Consider the following 18,191-nt stretch of genomic DNA (forward strand, 5'->3'; position numbering starts at 1 on the left):
CAAGCTCTGTCGGGTTGGATGGGTAGCATTGCTGCACAGCTATTTTCAGGTCTCTCCAGAGATGTTAGATCGGTTTCTATTCCAGGCTCTTGCTGGGCCACTCAAGGACATTCAGAGACTTGTCCTAAAGCCACTCCTGCGTTGTCTTGGCTGTGTGCTTAGGGTTGTTGTCCTGTTAGAAGGTGAACCTTCGCCCCAGTCTGAGGTCCTGAGCGTTCTGGAGCAGGTTTTCATCAAGGATTTCTCTGTACTTTGCTCCGTTCATCTTTCCCTCGATTCTGACTAGTCTCCCAGTCCCTGCTACTGAAAACCAGCCCCATGCTTCATCGTAGGGATGGTACCAGGTTTCCTCCAGACGTGACGCTTGGCATTCAGGACAAAGAGTTCAATCTTGGTTTCACCAGACCAGAGAAACTTGTTTCTCATGGTCTGAGAGTCTTTAGGTGTACTTTGGCAAACTCCAAGCGGGCTGTCATGTGCCTTTTACTGAGGAGTAGCTTCCATCTGACCACTCTTCCATAAAGGCCTGATTGGTGGAGTGCTGCAGAGATGGTTGTCCTTCTGGAAGGTTCTCCCATCTCTACAGAGGAACTCTGTCATCAGGTCAGGTCCTTAGTCACCTCCCTGACCAAGGCCCTTCTCCCGTGATTGTTCAGTTTGCCTGGAGGCCAGCTCTTGGAAGAGTCTTGGTGGTTCCAATCTTTTCCCATTTAAGAATGATGGAGGCCACTGTGTTCTTGGGACCTTCAATGCTGCAGACATTTTTTGGTACCCTTCCCCAGATCTTTGCCTCGACACAATCCTGTCTCTGAGCTCTCCAGACAAATCCTTCTACCTCATGGCTTGGTTTTGCTCTGGCATGCACTGTCAACTGTGAGACCTTATATAGACAGGTGTGTGCCTTTCCAAATCATGTCCAATAAATTGAATTTACCACAGGTGGACTCCAATCAAGTTGTAGAATCATCAAGGATGATCAATGGAAACAGGATGCACCTGAGCTGAATTTTGAGTCTCAAAGCAATGGGTCTGAATACTTATGTAAATAAGGTATTTCAGTTTTAAAAAAAAATAATTTTTAAACCTGTCTTTGTCATGATGGGTTATTGTGTGTAGATTGATTAAAATATGTAATTATTTAACTAGGCAAGTCAGTTAAGAACAAATTCTTATTTACAATTGACAGCCTACCCCGGACAACGCTGGGCCAATTGTGCAGGCCTATGGGACTCCCAATCAAGGCCAGATGTGATACAGCCTGGGTTCGAACCAGGGACTGTAGCGACACCTCTTGCACTGAGATGCAATGCCTTAGACCACTGCGCCACTCGGGAGCCCTGAGTGAGGAAATATTTGTATTTAATCCATTTTAGAATAATGCTGTAACATAACAAAATGTGGAAAAAGGCAACGGGTCTGAATACTTTCCGAATGCAATGTATATGATTCGTGTGCATCAGGTGTTTTGTCCGCACGGGGGCGTAGTTATTGCGAGTTGAGCCTAGCCAACGAAGGGCGGAGGACCACTGTATTGGACTAACTTTGTAGTGAGCTCCGTAAATTGAGCACTCTCTCCCCGGGCGCACGGAGCAAGAAAGGCTCGTCGTTTCTTTCGAGGCAAAAGCATAGAAAGAGAGGGGGCCACTGAGATTTGATTGGCTGAGGAAGGCAGAGCCAAAAACACTGTGGCCAGGAAACGGCTCGAATTTCGGGGGACGTAAGGAGAAAAAATCTAGTAAACCTGACAAAGCGTCTGAGAACAGTACTAGGATTGTCTGGGAAGAAGACGCTCTGCCGCGAGGGATCATATATTGATGGATTCTATGTTTTTGGAGAGTTTCTGTTCTTTTTTTACCCATTAGTTCATCATAAATTGCAGACCTTTCGTTTGGATGAAGAGTGCGCTCGCTCTGGAACACTGACATTTGAGTTGACTAGCAACTTGGTGAAGAAGTTTCAGGGACGTAGCTATGTTTTTCTAGGTATTTTTCAAGGATATGGATTTAAATTCGGATTATTTTTTAAGTGCAATGGAACAACAATGACTTCGTGATTTAATAATACATTTTCAGTGATTTTTATTTGTTGCTCGTCCAATTTGGGGAAGGTAAAAAAAATCGCTGCTTGGCATTTTTGGTGCAGTGGGGTGAATTTGCTCCATCGGGACTAGGCTACACATTCCTCTCGATTCGGCCCATGCACTCGCCTCCTGCCTTGTCCATGCATGCGAATCTGAGTTCTTCCAGACTTTAGGTAGTTATTCGTTGTAAGTATTTGGCCGTATTTTGGCAAATTGTGGGCATAGATCTCAAATGGTTATTGTTCTGTTCGTCCTCGATCAACGAGAATATAATTGAATAGAATCAATTCCTGATGTGGGCTTTACGCATCTGAAATAGAATAGCTCATTTTTAATGTTGGTAAGACCTGTTGTTTTAGCCATATTTGTTATTCTAAGGAGTTTTGAAAGGACCAATCTTATCCATAGGCTAATTAAAATGGTACGTTGATCTGACAGTCAAACTATAATACATTTCCATATAATGTAGCCTACCCCTTTTATACCTCGAAGCAAGAGCTCTTGTTTTCTTATTTGGGGGAAATACTGTTTTTCATTCAACAACAGCCTATAAGGCGATGTTTATTATGTTTTCCCCTCAATTAGGAAAACATATCTAAGCAGTGGATGCAGCACTCATGCATGTTCACTAACAACACTGTTCTGGTTATTTATTACTTTGCTTAATTTTCTACATCGCATTAATGGTGCCAACTACCCCGTGACTGCACTTTGTGTTTTTATTGCATGGACTCACTGAGCACTGAGTCCAAAAGCCAACTGATTTGAATATCAATAGGATTAAAATCAGCGCTAAGAAATGTAATTCGGAAGATTTGGTTTAAATGGGGGGCAGGGAAACCTGTGGATATGCATATGCGGAAAAGCCCTGGTGTCCAAACTTATTGGATGTCATGTTGTTGACAGCAGCAACTCATAAAGGGGTTTTCAAAGCTGTAGGCTATACATATGGTAGTTAGATTTACCACAGAAAAATCCCCAAAAGAAGGCTAGACTTAGGCGAATTGTCGGTTACCTTGCAGTGCCGGTCTGAAGTGTCCATTTTGCTTAGCAAGAGTGTTCCCTGCGGGGAACAGACTATACGAGAATATAATTGAATAGAATCAATTCCTGATGTGGGCTTTAAGCATCTGAAATAGAATAGCTATTTTTTAATGTTGGTAAGACCTGTTGTTTTAGCCATATTTGTTATTCTAAGGAGTTTTGAAAGGACTAATCTTGTCCATAGGCTAATTAAAATGGTACGTTGACCTGGCAGTCAAATTATAATAAATTGCCATATAATGTAGCCTACCCCTTTTATACTACGATGCAAGAGCTCTTGTTTTCTTATTTGGGGGAAATACTGTTTTTCATTCAACAACAGCCTATAAGGCGATGTTTACTATGTTTTCCCCTCAATTAGGAAAACATATCTAAGCAGTGGATGCAGCACCCATGCATGTTCATTAACAACACTGTTCTGGTTATTTATTACGTTGCTTAATTTTCTACATCGCATTGATAGACGAATTTTATTTTCTTAAATAAACCATAGTCCTAAACCAAGGTTGTCTGCCCGCTCTAATTACGTTGTACGTGCGGGATGCATCCAGGCAGCATCCCATGATGTAATGCGCGCGGTGGGTATAAACGTTTGCTTGCGATCCGCGCGTGCTCTCCCCTCTCCAGTCAATATATATGAACCAGAATCGCTCAACACATTTCAAAGTTGCTGTTTACGCCTACATGTCAAATGACATGCATCTTCCTGGGTAAACCAATCAATACATCGCAGCTGGAGCAGAAGGCGCTTGAGGAAGCGTGACTAGAGCTCTTTGCAGCCGCTCCAAACCTCCATAGATTTCTAAAACGGATTGCACCGCAGATGTCTGGCAATGGCCAATAGATTGATGTGTCCTAGTGTATTCCATTTAAATTATACATCGCATAATCAGGGCTACAATGAATTAAGTGAATTTATTTTGCAACAGGAAAGTATGCATATTCACTAATATACTAACCTCAAATGGAAAGCAACAGGTTTGGAGCATCTAGGATAAAACTCATATAGGCTATTCAGTATTGGATGATTTACTTATTAATTGTAACCTACTCTCAGATCAGAAGAGGGTGATGTTTGATGGAATTTAATATTCCACAATTTCAGTAATAATAACATCAGGCTAATAATTTCATTAGTAAAATGGTATAATACAATACATAGGTATAGATAGCCTTGTAATAAAGTTATGTTTTTCACAACTAACAATGCCTATTCTATGCAGTTTCTATTTTTTTATACATGTACATATTTTATAAAGGTGATTTTAGCCTAGAAATGCAAGCGTCAAGTCCACTTAATAGAAATGCTACGTACTCAGACGTAAGGATTTGTGACAATGGGTCTGGTGTAAAGGTAGCTGTAGTGTGGTTGTGTGCTGAGCTGAGGTGCATCAGAGTTTTGGTATGTCTGTGGCAAGGCTTGTTTGACAGCATTTTGTGACACACTCTCTTGCTCTTACTCTCTCTACTCTTTCTATAGGTGTTGTAAATGAAATAAATGAAATAAGTCAGTGAACAAATTAGAATAGGTGAGAATATGACTATAGTATATTGTAAATGCAGAATTGGCTTCAGTTTCTAAGTCAATATACATTTTTCTCTTTTGGTTTTCTCTCTATTTTTCCCTCTCTCATCCTTTCTCCCCACATTATTTAAAATGTTCATCCCTGCCTACCTTTTTCCCCCATCTTCACTTATTTACCACCCTTTTCCAACTTTATTGCACCTCCCACAGCCTTTCCTCAGCCCAGGTGATTGGGGGAATTCACAGTGAGTGACAGGCCGGGCAGCCTGCAGTTGATGGTTGGGTGGAGCCCCTCAGATGGGATCAGTGTCCAGGGGGAGGCAGAGCCTGAGGAGGGGGGGATGGGGGACGGACTCTCCCTCCACTAACGGGATGGCCTCGTGGGCCTGGCTGCTCGCCACCATCCTGCTGTCCCTAGCAACGGCTACTTTGGCAAGGCCGCCGTACACTGCCGCTGAGGAAGAGGAGGCTACGCTAGAACCTGAAGGTAAGATACTGGCTCCTCATTGACTGTATTATATACTTTGTTGCCCCTAGATACTTATCTAAGGTCAGTTTAGAGGTTTCCCCCTTCAGTGGTTAAGGTTAGGATTTGGGAAAGATAAGCTGATCCTAGGTTTGTGCCTAAGGGCAATGGGCACCTGGAGCGTGTTATGTAATGGTGGGATAGAGAGAAGGAGGTAATGTTGTAGTAAGACTCAACTTGGCTCCTTAGTTATTGTCTTGCACCCCTCATTGTACACTGTAAGGGTGGTTATTGTGGTTTGGGTTGGGGAGGAGGAGGGCTGGCACTTTTGAGTTGTACTCCTATTTCTTTTCCCTAAAATATGCCCTCACCCTCATAATAACAAATCTCCACAGTATTATGGATTCATTAGAAATAAAACATGTGGAATTGAGAAATTGGGGCACGTAAAAAGGAAAACTATAAAATTTAGAAACTAACTAACCTTGGCATGTGTGATGTTTGCCACGCCATGAGATACTTACTACCATAGCACATAGCTTTGGTTCTTACTTCTTTCCCATAGTCACTTTTTCTTTGCCTGTTGTTGTGAATTTTCAGTCTCAGGACACTATTTGTGTCATCTAAAGTTAAAAACGGTCAAGAAAAGCGTATCAGGCGGTGGTGCTTTAAATTGCCATGGACAAAGCCTAGCATGTGTGAAATACTGGTCCGGGACCTGGTATGAGAGGATGAGTGGGAAGGTGAGTGGGACAGTGTTTTCACTTGCATCTCTCGGGTGCCCTGCTGCCCCAAAGAGAGAGAGAGAGAGAAGGAAAGAGAGAGCTCTCTTCATCCTCTACTCGCACTGCAGTAGGCTGATTCCCACCATACACAATACTTTTCAAGGTGTTGCTGAATGAATCAAACGTTTTTGCTCCTTTTCTACTGTTTTTTGCTCTTATTTTCTTCTCTGTCAGTCTCTCTCTCTGCTTCTTCTGAAGGGAGGAGGGAGGACCATACACTTTAGCCTGTTAGTCTATGTGTAGCCTATTTTCCACCAAGCAGCCTTTTGTTTGGGAAGAAAATACTTGTTTTTGGTTAACAGTGTGAATGTGAAAGGATATACTTTCCTTAACTTTACAGAGTTTTTTGGTTTCTTAGACCAGGGTATGTGGTTTGTCTTTTAAAAACAACCCAATGTCTAAAGTTGCTCTAGCTAGTCTCCAGCTAAATTACCTTCCATGGCCATTTTTGTACATATTTTTGGGCTGCTGAACTGGTGCCTGAGATGGTCACATTTTATTTTAGAAACTGTCACTTCTTGAAATACATTATGAAAGATGGTTTGTAATACAGGCAGTGTTTGTGGGTACTATGTATTTTGTCACTAGCCTCCAAGGAGCCTGGAAATTCAGAGAAGTAGGCATACCCTAATTAGAGTTGTTGTGTTGGCTAGTCAGTCAGTAAATCTTTCCAAGGCTCTAATCAACTTGATAAGTTGGGCCAACACTGCATGACTTTTGAATCCCCCTTCACAGTTTACACACACACTCAGCCCCTGCTCTCTTGCCCTTTGGCCTAGGGATCAGTAGTTGCCCACACTTGCCCAGACAAGGGTTACCTCACTACCTCAGGTTTTCACTCTTGTTTTTGTTGTTTACAGAAAGAGAGTCCTCTTGGCTCCAATCAGCTCCATTTGAAAAACAGATTTATTGGACATGCCTTTGTTGTAAGAGCCTGGAATTTTCCCCTTGTAATCCAATATTTGCAGATAGCAAAATGTTTTAAGAGGATTTGTGTGTAGTTGACTTTTCCTGACTTTTCCTTCAAATAGGGGAGATTATGGAGAAGGAGGAAAAGTTGGGAAGTCATGTGACGGGGATTAAGTGGGCTGAACCTGGGGCTCACATGATGACGGATCAACAGGGCAGGTTTCTGAGGCTTATTTAGAAAGCCCCGATATCTGATTTCAGATCAGTTTTTGTTAGCTGACCCCGGACAAGCACATAGGGGTAGTATTCCACGGCTGTGAAGTTTGTGTGTGTTTTGTGTGTGAACCAGCGTTTTTCAGAGGAACGTGAAAAGAGACAGACTAGACTGTCTGTCCCTCTCTTAATTACCCCCCAGAGGTTGTCTTGACAGTAATGGCCTTTGGCCCCACCCCCTCTGAACACTAGAGCGCCCGGGGCCACAAGTGCATGCACCACTGTCTCTATATACCTCTCTGGAAAGGGAGGGATATTGTCATAGAGTGCATATCAGTGTTACTGCTTGCTTTGAGGAATGAACCCATGATAGCTCTGTTGCTAGTTTGTTTTCCTACCCACTGAAGAAGGTTGTTAATCTGAAATGTATGTGTATGCTATCCCTTGACTTAGTTTTACTTAAGCATGGGCTGTTGTTGAATTTTCTCAATCTCACTCTTTATGCAACATCTTTTTGTGTGCAGACCCATTACCTTTTTCCTCATCATGTTTGTTTACCTCTGTATGCGGAAACTGAAGAAGTAGAGTGAGCATGGTTGTGAAAGGCTATACAGTACTGGTATTGTTATTGTCGTCAGTCACCTCGGACGTTCTGTATTTATGGAACTGTTTGCCTTGTCCAGAAGCTAGGCTGGATTTGCACTGTGAAATTAACTGGGTAAGTCGAGCGGAGTAACAATGATATGGAAACGGGTTACAAACGCTGGTATGTGTCCCTTTACAATGGCATTTATGCTGCTTGGCTCCGGGGCCTGTTTAGATACATGTGTTGAATGAATGTGGCACTGTGTGTGCGTGTGTGTAGTCTGTACGTTGGAACTTGCGTGTCGATGGAACTGACAAAGTACAGGTGTTCTAAAAGGTAAACCTAGCTATCTTCACCATAAAAATACAATCTATTCATTACATTTCTATGGTCCTCACTCTTACTATACTTGTGGTAGTAGGTTAAGTGGACTGAAGGATAGTCAGGCTAAATCAATGTAAATATGCATGGGCGTGACAACCCATTGTCATGGAAAACACGTAATTGTGATTCGTTTTGATTGATTGCTCCTCATTATGTGAGCAAAACAACTTGTCAGCTAGTGATATACTGTAGGACTCCTACCTGTAAGGCTAGTATTGCAGGGATGAACATGCTGAAACATACTGCGCTACACTTCTGTCCCTCATCTTGTGTGGAGCAGGAAGAGGCTGCTACTTACATTAAAACACAATTTAGTAGGGCTGGGACGATACCAGTATCGCGATACTCATTAGTATCATGGCAAGGAAACAAAACTCGAAGCAGATTTAGCTTCCTAATGTTGGAAACAAACATCATTATGTTGTCATCCAGAATCACATTTATTTATTTTCCAAGTTATATCCCACAATATTCTATATACAGCAGGTTTTTAAAGTACCAAAGAGTTTGGTCTGCTTCGTGTTTTCATTTTTGCCTTGGGAAACATATTGCGATACTGGTATTGTTCGTCCCAGCCCTACAATCTAGTAATTATATTTATTTTCTTAATTTTTAAAATTATATTACTTTAAAATCTCTGTTCAGGTTTTCATAACATGATACATGCATAGTTATAGCCAGTTCAATTTTAATGAGAAGAATCCAATTTTATTGCATGTTCATTTTCATGTAAGTGGGTGGTGGAGAAAAGATAGTGGCCATATGACTTACCTCAAACACAGTGATATCTAAACAACAGTAGGATCCAGGTTGTAAAAGTGTAAAAGTGTCAGCCTGTCTGCCTGCACCTGGCCTGTTAATGATGTGTGTGTGCGTGAGTCTGCTTACTGTGTGTGTGTTTGGTGTGTGTGTACTTGTGTGGTTGAGCGTGCTTATTGTGTGTGTGTCTGCCCCAGTGGCAGTGGAGCTGAACTCTCTAACTCAACAAACTATCCTGAGTCCTGCTGTCAATGTGGCCAGGCAGTTACCCTGATAGCCTCTTCTATACAATGGACTTTTATAGGCCCCTACTTGCCTGCCGTTAGGCCTAGTTAGTGTGGAGGTGTATCGGTGTTATATGGACTGTTGTTTGCCTTGGCCGATGCAGCAGAAAACGCCTTGTTGTCACTCCACCACTACCTCACACCTGTCTGATAAGAGGGTGGTAGAACTGAGTGAGTGCCTGTGCCAGGCTGTGACCAAGGGATGCTACAAGTTGACCACAACACAGTCTGCCTTCCTTGTGTGTTTGCCATGGGCAATGATCAGCTCAAACATATCTGGGCCCAGTCTAGGCATGACTGGGGTAGGAATGAACTCCAGAGCAGGGTGGGTTGATAGTGACTGGAAATTGCATCCTGAGCCTCCATGAAAGAGCGGGGTCAGGGTTCGATGCTGTGACCAAAACAGTTGCCTTTGCGACGGTTTGACCTGGCAGTGCGACACACATTTTGAATTGGTCGCAAGGGTATCAGTGAATTTCTTTTACCTGGTCACGTTAATTTTTGCTTTACAATTTGTAAAAATGTTTTCATTATGATTTATTCATCAGTAATGTGCAAATGACCAAAAATAAACCAACTTCCTGAACAGGCAACAACGGCACGGGAATGCCTGTCTGTGTGTCAGGGCTCAACTTAGAGGGGAGGTTTTGGGAACCCTCCGGGCCAGTCGTTCATCCCCATCTGGAGGGAATATTTCAAAAATGCAATTTTTAATCTAGGCTATGTAATTTATAAAAAAACAGATGGATTCCCAAAGCTGGTCGTTTTGCTGTTTCGATTATTTATCACATGCTCGCTACACACATATAGCCTATAGATAATCTGTTGGGCAGAGAGAGCACACAGCTCTCAAACAGCTGGTTGTTGCGTGGACCGATGACTGACAGCGGTAGCAGTTCCAAGTTATGATATCTACCTGTAAATGCTAAGGCAAGAATGGGTATGCAAACCAGGTATTTAAAAATGTCAAAGTCTTGGTTGAATATTTGCGATGCACAATTCAGTCATCATGGAATAGCCTACCTTGAAAATAATTTTCTCCAGGCTATTTGGTCCTTGAAAAGTCATTGAAGTTATGGTAGCCGATTTAGAAGTTCTGCAAGCATTTCGCTGCACCTTCGATAATATCTGCAAATCTGTGTACGCAACCAATAAACTTTGAATTGATTTGCTCCAATATTATTATTCAACTTGTCACTTTCTCATTGTAAAACAGGATACAGTAACCCCTCAATAACTCTTCAACATCTCAAATGGAGAGAATGACTAGCTACCACATGGACAGACTTCATTAATGTGTTTGTGTCGGGAGCATGCTGTCTATTTAGTCAGGAAATGCTCACATTATTCGGACATATTTTAGAATGTAAATGTCTAATTCCATTGGGTAGGCCTATTGAAAAATGTATTATTATTAGTGTTAATGCATACTTTTTTTGTATACATTTTGGGAGGATTTTCTTTTCTATAGGCTATTACAACAATTAAATATAAAATGTTGGTCCTTGAAAATTGCAATTTAATCCTTGAAAAGTCCTTGAATTTGACTTGCCAATGTCTCTATGAATCCTGCTATTGAAATTACACATCATTCGCTTTCCTGTCAGATGTTGACCCGGGCCAGTTTTTTTTCTCCATTCGTGCCAGTAGCTTTCATTTGGCACTGGCCCAATGTGCCACTGGCAAATTTACCTGAATGTCGTGACCTGCTGTGTGCGGTTCTATAGGGCCTATATGTATACCACTTTGTGTAGCCGTTAGCGATGCTAATTATATATATATATTTTTCACCTTTATTTAACCAGGTAGGCTAGTTGAGAACAAGTTCTCATTTACAACTGCGACATGGCCAAGATAAAGCAAAGCAGTGCGACACAAACAACAACACAGAGTTACACATGGAATAAACAAACATACAGTCAATAACACAATAGAAAAAGTCTATATACAGTGTGTGCAAATGAGGTAAGATAAGGGCGGTAAGGCAATAAATAGGCCATAGTGGCGAAATAATTACAATTTAGCAATTAAACACTGGAGTGATAGATGTGTAGAAGATGAATGTGCAAGTAGAGATACTGGGGTGCTAAATAAATAAATAAATACATTATGGGGATGAGGTAGTTGGATGGGCTATTTACTGCTGGACTATGTACAGGTGCAGTGATCTGTGAGCTGCTCAAAGTTAGTGAGGGAGATATGAGTCTCCAGCTTCAGTGATTTTTGCAGTTCGTTCCAGTCATTGGCAGCAGAGAACTGAAAGAAAAGGCGGCCGAAGGAGGAATTGGCTTTGGGGGTGACCAGTGAGATATACCTGCTGGAGCGCGTGCTACGAGTGGGTGCTGCTATGGTGACCAGTGAGCTGAGATAAGGCGGGGCTTTACCTAGCAAAGACTTGTAGATGACCTGGAGCCAGTGGGTTTGGCGACGAGTATGAAGCAAGGGCCAGCCAATGGGAGCATACAGGTCGCAGTGGTGGGTAGTATATGGGGCTGTGGTGACAACACGGATGGCACTGTGATAGACTGCATCCAATTTGCTGAGTAGAGTGTTGGAGGCTATTTTGTAAATGACATCGCCAAAGTCTCAAGGATCGGTTGGATGGTCAGTTTTACGAGTGTATGTTTGGCAGCATGAGTGAAGCATGCTTTGTTGCAAAATAGGAAGCCAATTCTAGATTTAATTTGGGATTAGAGATGCTTAATGTGAGTCTGGAAGGAGAGTTTACAGTCTAACCAGACACCTAGGTATTTTTAGTTGTCCACATATTCTAAGTCAGAACCGTCCAGAGTAGTGATGCTGGACGGGTGGGCAGGTGCGGGCAGCGATCGGTTGAAGAGCATGCATTTAGTTTTAGTTGCATTTAAGAGCAGTTGGAGGCCACGGAAGGAGAGTTGTATGGCATTGAAGCTCGTCTGGAGGTTAGTTAACACAGTGTCCAAAGAAGGGCCAGAAGTATACAGAATGGTGCCTTCTGCGTAGATGTGGATCAGAGAATCACCAGCAGCAAGAGCGACATCATTGATGTGTACAGAGAAGAGAGTCGGCCCGAGAATTGAACCCTGTGGCACCCCCATAGACTGCCAGCGGTCCGGACAACAGGCCATTCGATTTGACACACTGCACTCTGTCTGAGAAGTAGTTGGTGAACCAGGCAAGGCAGTCATTTGGGAAACCAAGGCTGTTGAGTCTGCCGATAAGAATGTGGTGATTGACAGAGTCGAAAGCCTTGGCCAGGTTGATGAATACAGCTGCACAGTATTGTCTGTTATCGATGGCGGTTATGATATCGTTTAGGACCTTGAGGGTTGCATGACCAGCTCGGAAACCAGATTGCATAGCGGAGAAGGTACGGTGGTAGGGCTGGGCGATATGGACCAAAAGTCATATCCCGATATATTTAGGCTGAATATCGATATAAGATATATATATCCCGATATTTTTTCCTCAAAGTGAGAGCAAATGTTCAGTCAAAGTCAAAGCCAGATATGACATGTCTCAAGTAGTTTTATTGAAACCGGCTATTTCAGTGAACATTTGAAAAATCAAATGAATAAATAATAAACAGGGCTCTTCACCTGGTTCAGATTAAATGCTCAGCTGTTCAAATAACAATAACATATAAACATAAACACTATGTAACAACAGGAGTACCTTTTTTGAAATCAAAGCTCCATAAGGTGCACATTTAAATAAATAAAAATATCTTAAACAAAAATAGCCTATAAAATAAAATAGGCCTATCTTTTTCTGAAATAAATATTATATATATTTATGAGAAAAGTCAACTTGTTTTTTGTTTGACAACTTTAAATGGCTTATTAAAATCAAATTACAGATTTCTTCTCCTTTCTAACAAATCCACAGATGCAAATAACGAACATTACAAAATAATAAAATATGACAAACCCTAGTAAGGGCAGCAATTATATATAAATAAAGAACAAAAGAAAATGTTTTTTAAACATCAGCCTGAGATTACCATTTGCTTTTTGTTAACTCAATTTCTTATCTGAACAGCCTCAACCAGTTGCACAAGAAACAGACTCAATAAACATTTTCCCCCTCTTTTTTTACTTTGATAAACAGTAATGCTGTCTTGAGGTAGACATTAGGCACACTGCGGGAAAATGAAGTTTGCAGTGAGCTTTGTTTCGGGGCTGGAGCTTTTTCGGGTTGCCGACGGCTTGCGGCTGTGGCTTCTGCAGCGCGCAGTTTCACACACACATCGTATTGCAGTTTGTGCCACTGTTTTAGGTGGTGAAAAAGATTTGTAGTGCTTCCACCCCTGGCTGTAACTTTTTTATGGCACTGCCTACATATAACGTGATTTTGTTGCTCATCTGATACTTTGAATCCGAACCATCTCCAAATTACTGAGCCAATGCTTTTTCTTTTACTAACCAATTCCTCCTCAAAACGCTCCGCAGACGCTGTTGCTTCCTCCATGTTTGTTGAAGTGTCTGTTCCTGCCCCTCCCCCCTCTGTGCATGAAAGAGGAGGGGCGGGGTGCGGGGAGCAGCGCAGAGAGCTCCGGGTCTGCAGCTTGCTTGGCGCAAGGATCAAAGCGCAAATTTGAACTATATCGATATATGCGAAATGGTCTAATTTCATATCACATTTAAAATATATCGATATATTTTTTATATCGATATATCGCCCAGCCCTATACGGTGGGATTCCAAATGGTCGGTGATCTGTTTAACTTAACTTTCGAAGACCTTAGAAAGGCAGGGTGGATAGATAAAGGTCTGTACCAGTTTGGGTCTAGAGTGTCTCCCCCTTTGAAGAGGGGGATGACCGCGGCAGATTTCCAATCTTTGGGGATCTCAGACGATACAAAAGAAAGGTTGAACAGGCTAGTAATAGGGGTTGCAACAATTGCGGCGGATCATTTTAGAAAGAGAGGGTCCAGATTGTCTAGCCCGGCTGATTTGTAGGGGTCCAGATTTTGCAGCTCTTTCAGAACATCGGCTATCTGGATTTGGGTGAAGGAGAAATGGGAGAGGCTTGGGCAAGTTGCTGTGGGGGGTGCCTGGCTGTTGACCGGGGTAGGGGTAGCTAGGTGGAAAGCATGACCAGCCGTAGAAAAATGCTTATTGAAATTCTCAATTATCGTGGATTTATCGGTGGTGACAGTGTTTCCTAGCCTCAGTGCAGTGGGCAGCTGGGAGGAGATGCTCTTATTCTCCATGGACTTTACGGTGTCCCAGAACTTTTTGGAGTTTGTTCTACAGGATGCAAATTTCTGTTTGAAAAAGCTAGCCTTTGCTTTCCTAACTGCCTGTGTATATTGCTTCCTAACTTCCCTGAAAAGTTGCATATCGTGGGGGCTATTCAATGCTAATGCAGTACGCCACAGGATGTGCTGGTCAAGGGCAGTCAGGTCTGGAGTGAACCAAGGGCTATATCTGTTCCTGGTTAAAAAAAAATTGAATGGGGCATGATTATTTAAGATGGTGAGGTAAGCACTTTTAAAGAATAACCAGGCATCCTCTACTGATGGAATGAGGTCAATATCCTTCCAGGATACCCTGGCTAGGTCGATTAGAAAAGCCTGTCCGTTGAAGTGTTTTAGGGAGCGTTTGACAGTGATGAGGGGTTGTCGTTTGACCGCAGACCCATTACGGACGCAGGCAATGAGGCAGTGATCGCTGAGATCCTGGTTGAAGACAGCAGAGGTGTATTTGGAGGGCAGGTTGGTTAGGATGATATCTATGAGGGTTCCCGTGTTTATTGATTTGGGGTTGTACCTGGTAGGTTCATTGATAATTTGTGTGAGATTGAGGGCATCAAGTTTAGATAGTAGGATCGCCGGGGTGGCCTGTCCCAGTTTAGGTCACCTAACAGCACGAGTTCTGAAGATAGATGGGCGGCAATCAATTCACATATGGTGTCCAGGGCACAGCTGGAGGCAGAAGGTGGTCTATAGCAAGCGGCAACGGTGAGAGACTTGTTTCTGGAAAGGTGGATTTTTAAAAGTAGAAGCTTGAATTGTGTGGGCACAGACCTGGATAGTAAGACAATTCTGCAGGCTATCTCTGCAGTAGATAGAACTGCCCAAGGGGGCGGAGTTGCAATCTTGTTGGAAAATGTAATAGTTAGGGATGGAAATTTCAGGGTTTTTGGTGTCCTTCCTAAGCCAGGATTCAGACACGGCTAGGTAATCCGGGTTGGCAGAGTGTGCTAAAGCAGTGAATAAAACAAACTTGGAGAGGAGGCTTCTAATGTTAACATGCATGAAACCAAGGCTTTTACGGTTACAGAAGTCAACAAGTGAGAGCGCCTGGGGAATGGGAGTGGAGCTAGGCACTGCAGGGCCTGGATTAACCTCTACATCACCAGAGGAACAGAGGAGGAGAAGGATAAGGGTATGGCCAAAGGCTATAAGAACTGGTCGTCTAGTACGTTCGGAACAGAGAGTAAAAGGAGCAGGTTTCTGGGTGCAATAGAATAGATTCAAGTCATAATGTACAGACAAATGTATGGTAGGATGTGAATACAGTGGAGGTAAACCTCGGCATTGTGTAACGATGAGAGAGGTATTGTCTCTAGGGACACCATTTAAACCAGGTAAGGTCACCGCATGTGTGGGAGGTGGAAAGAAAGGGTTAGCTAAGGCATATTGAGCAGGGCTGGAGGCTCTACAGTGAAATAAGACAATAATCACTAACCAAAACAGCAATGGACAAGGCATATTGACATTAGGGAGAGGCATGCGTAGCCGAGTGATCAATGGGTCCAGTGAGTAGCTAGGCGGGCTGGCGAAAGGGCGATTCAGACAGCTTGCGGGCCGGTTGCTAGCAGGCTAGCAGAAGGACCTTAGAGGGACGTCGCGACGGAAGAAGTCTGTTGTAGCCCCATCGTGCGGTTATGTCAGCAGAGCAGTCATGATGGATCAGCAGGGCTCCGTGTAGTATCAGTGTCCAGGCCAATTGGCAAAGTAGGTATAGTAGCCCAAGAAATTGGCTGATGGACCTCTTCAGCTAACAGTCCGATATGCTCTAGACAGCTAGCGGGCCACGGCTAGCAGGCTAGCAGATGGGCATTCAGGGTTACGTCGCGACGGAGGAGCCTGTTGAAAAAAACCCTCGGGCGGATCACGTCGGTAGACCAGTCGTGATGAATCAGCGGGGCTACTTATCGGCAGTGAAAGGGGTCCAGGCCAATTGGCAAAATAGGTATTGTAGCCAAAGGAGTGGCTGATGGACCTCTTCAGCTAGCTGGGAGATTAGCTCCAGGCTAATTGGTGCTTGCTTCGGGACAGAGACGTTAGTCAGGAGTAGCCACTCGGATAGCAGCTAGCTAGCTGCGATGATCCAGGTGAAAAGGTTCAGAGCTTGCGGTAGGAATACGGAGATATGGAGAAAAGAAGTCCGATATGCTATGGGTTGAATTGCACTGAGCAGACTGGCAGGAGTTGTCCCTGCTAAAGGTTAGCTGATGACCGCTAGCTGACTACTAGCTCATAGCTAGATAGCTGGCTAGCTTCTGTTGGGGGTTCCTGTTCTACAGTAAAGTAAATAGCAGATCCATAGCACACTGGGTGAGGCGGGTGTTGTATGTTGAAGTTGAGGCTAAGAAAAATATGTAAAAAATATATGCAAAGAAAAAGATAAAAAGAATATACATGGGACACGACAAGACGAAGACAAAGACGCCTGACTGCTATGCCATCTTGGAATGCAGTTACATTATCTTAACCATTTTTGGGTAGATGGAAAGGCAATTAAGAAGTTACTACAAAGTAACCTATGCCTACTTTGCAGAATCATGATTATTTCTATCATTTGTTTTGAAAACTCCATCAAAAGTTTGCTACTTACACTAGCAAAACACATTTGTCTGGCTGGTGCACACCTGAATTAAATGCTAACTACACAAAAAAAATCTAAATTTCTCAGATTTTTCTCAGACCTCAAGAAGGGTCCACTGATGTAGTTTAAGCATTGTTGTGGACTTAGAACTTCCAATGTTGTTGTTATTCTAAAAGAAAGTGTGAGAGTTTTGAGAGTGTGAATGTTTTAAAGAGAGAGAACCTGAAAAAAATGGGAAATATGTCCTTCTTCCCACTTTTTTTGTCATGGTATCATTTTGGTATGGTGCAGCCATCTAAGGTTACAGTGACTTTATATTCACACAGCTTCTAAGGACATATACAGTGCATTTCTGAAAGTATTCACACTTTGATGCCTGGTTTCCTCCAGGCGTGACGCTTGGCATTCAGGCCAAAGAGTTCAATCGTGGTTTCATCAGACCAGAGAATCTTGTTTTTCATGGTCAGAGTCCTTTAGGTGCCTTTTGGCAAACTCCAAGCGGGCTGTCATGTGCCATTTACTGAGCAGTGGCTTCCGTCTGGCCACTCTACCATAAAGGCCTGATTGGTGGAGTGCTGCAGAGATGGGAGAATCTTCCAGAAAGAAAACCATCTCCACAGAGGAACTCTAGAGCTCTGTCAGGGTGACTATCGGGTTCTTGGTCACCTCCCTGACTAAGACCCTTCTCCCCCGATTGCTCAGTTTGGCTGAGCCGCTAGCTCTAAGAAGAGTCTTGGTGGTTCCAAACTTCTTCCATTTAAGAATGATGGAGGCCACTGTGTTCTTGGTACCCTTCAATGCTGCAGAAATGTTGTTGTACCCTTCCCCAGATCTGTGCCTCGACAAAATCCTGTGTCGGAGCGCTACGGACAATTCCTACGACCTCATGGCTTGGTTTTTGCTCTGACATGCAATGTCAGTGGAAACAGCATGCACCTGTCAAAAGCTAAATCCACTGAGATAAGGCAAATCTTGCTAGTAAACTGTTGCTCTAATACATGCCGGTACCAGTGGTGGAGTATATCAGCATTGTTTGTGCAACAGCTTGTTCTTAAAATCTTTGTCTGAATGTATCTATCTATTTAAGTCTAATTAGGGTCCCATGGGAAACACTGATCAACACTTTGGTTCCTACTCTGTCACAACAATCGCCTCCCTTACATTTTCTTTCATTGTCATGCCCAAAAAAACTGCATTTCAAGTGCCCTCTGTATTCCAACAAAAATGTTTTAATGATCATTCTTTTTCTATTATTCCAGCAGTTTACCCAAATGTTTTGATCTAGTGCTAGGTAAAGCCCCGCCTTATCTCAGCTCACTGGTCACCATAGCAGCACCCA

General features: G+C 43.0%; 1 protein-coding gene across 7 annotated transcripts in view; it reads left to right on the forward strand.

Annotated features, from left to right (window-relative positions):
- The first annotated feature begins 1,539 nt into the window (after positions 1-1,539).
- The window catches only part of LOC115194075 (fibroblast growth factor receptor 2), a 135,268-nt gene continuing 118,616 nt past the window's right edge, over positions 1,540-18,191 (forward strand). For 3 of the 7 annotated variants that reach the window (XM_029753419.1, XM_029753421.1, XM_029753420.1), the window contains exons 1-2: positions 1,540-2,266; positions 4,860-5,136. In XM_029753419.1, the coding sequence (XP_029609279.1) occupies positions 4,947-5,136 (190 nt within the window). In that variant the 5' untranslated portion in view covers positions 1,540-2,266; positions 4,860-4,946. The remainder of the gene's footprint in view (positions 2,267-4,859; positions 5,137-18,191) is intronic. The other 4 variants (XM_029753417.1, XM_029753422.1, XM_029753423.1 and 1 more) reach the window with 2 other exon arrangements.

The sequence above is a fragment of the Salmo trutta genome, chromosome 5, assembly GCF_901001165.1.
Source record: "Salmo trutta chromosome 5, fSalTru1.1, whole genome shotgun sequence".
NCBI lineage: Eukaryota > Metazoa > Chordata > Actinopteri > Salmoniformes > Salmonidae > Salmo > Salmo trutta.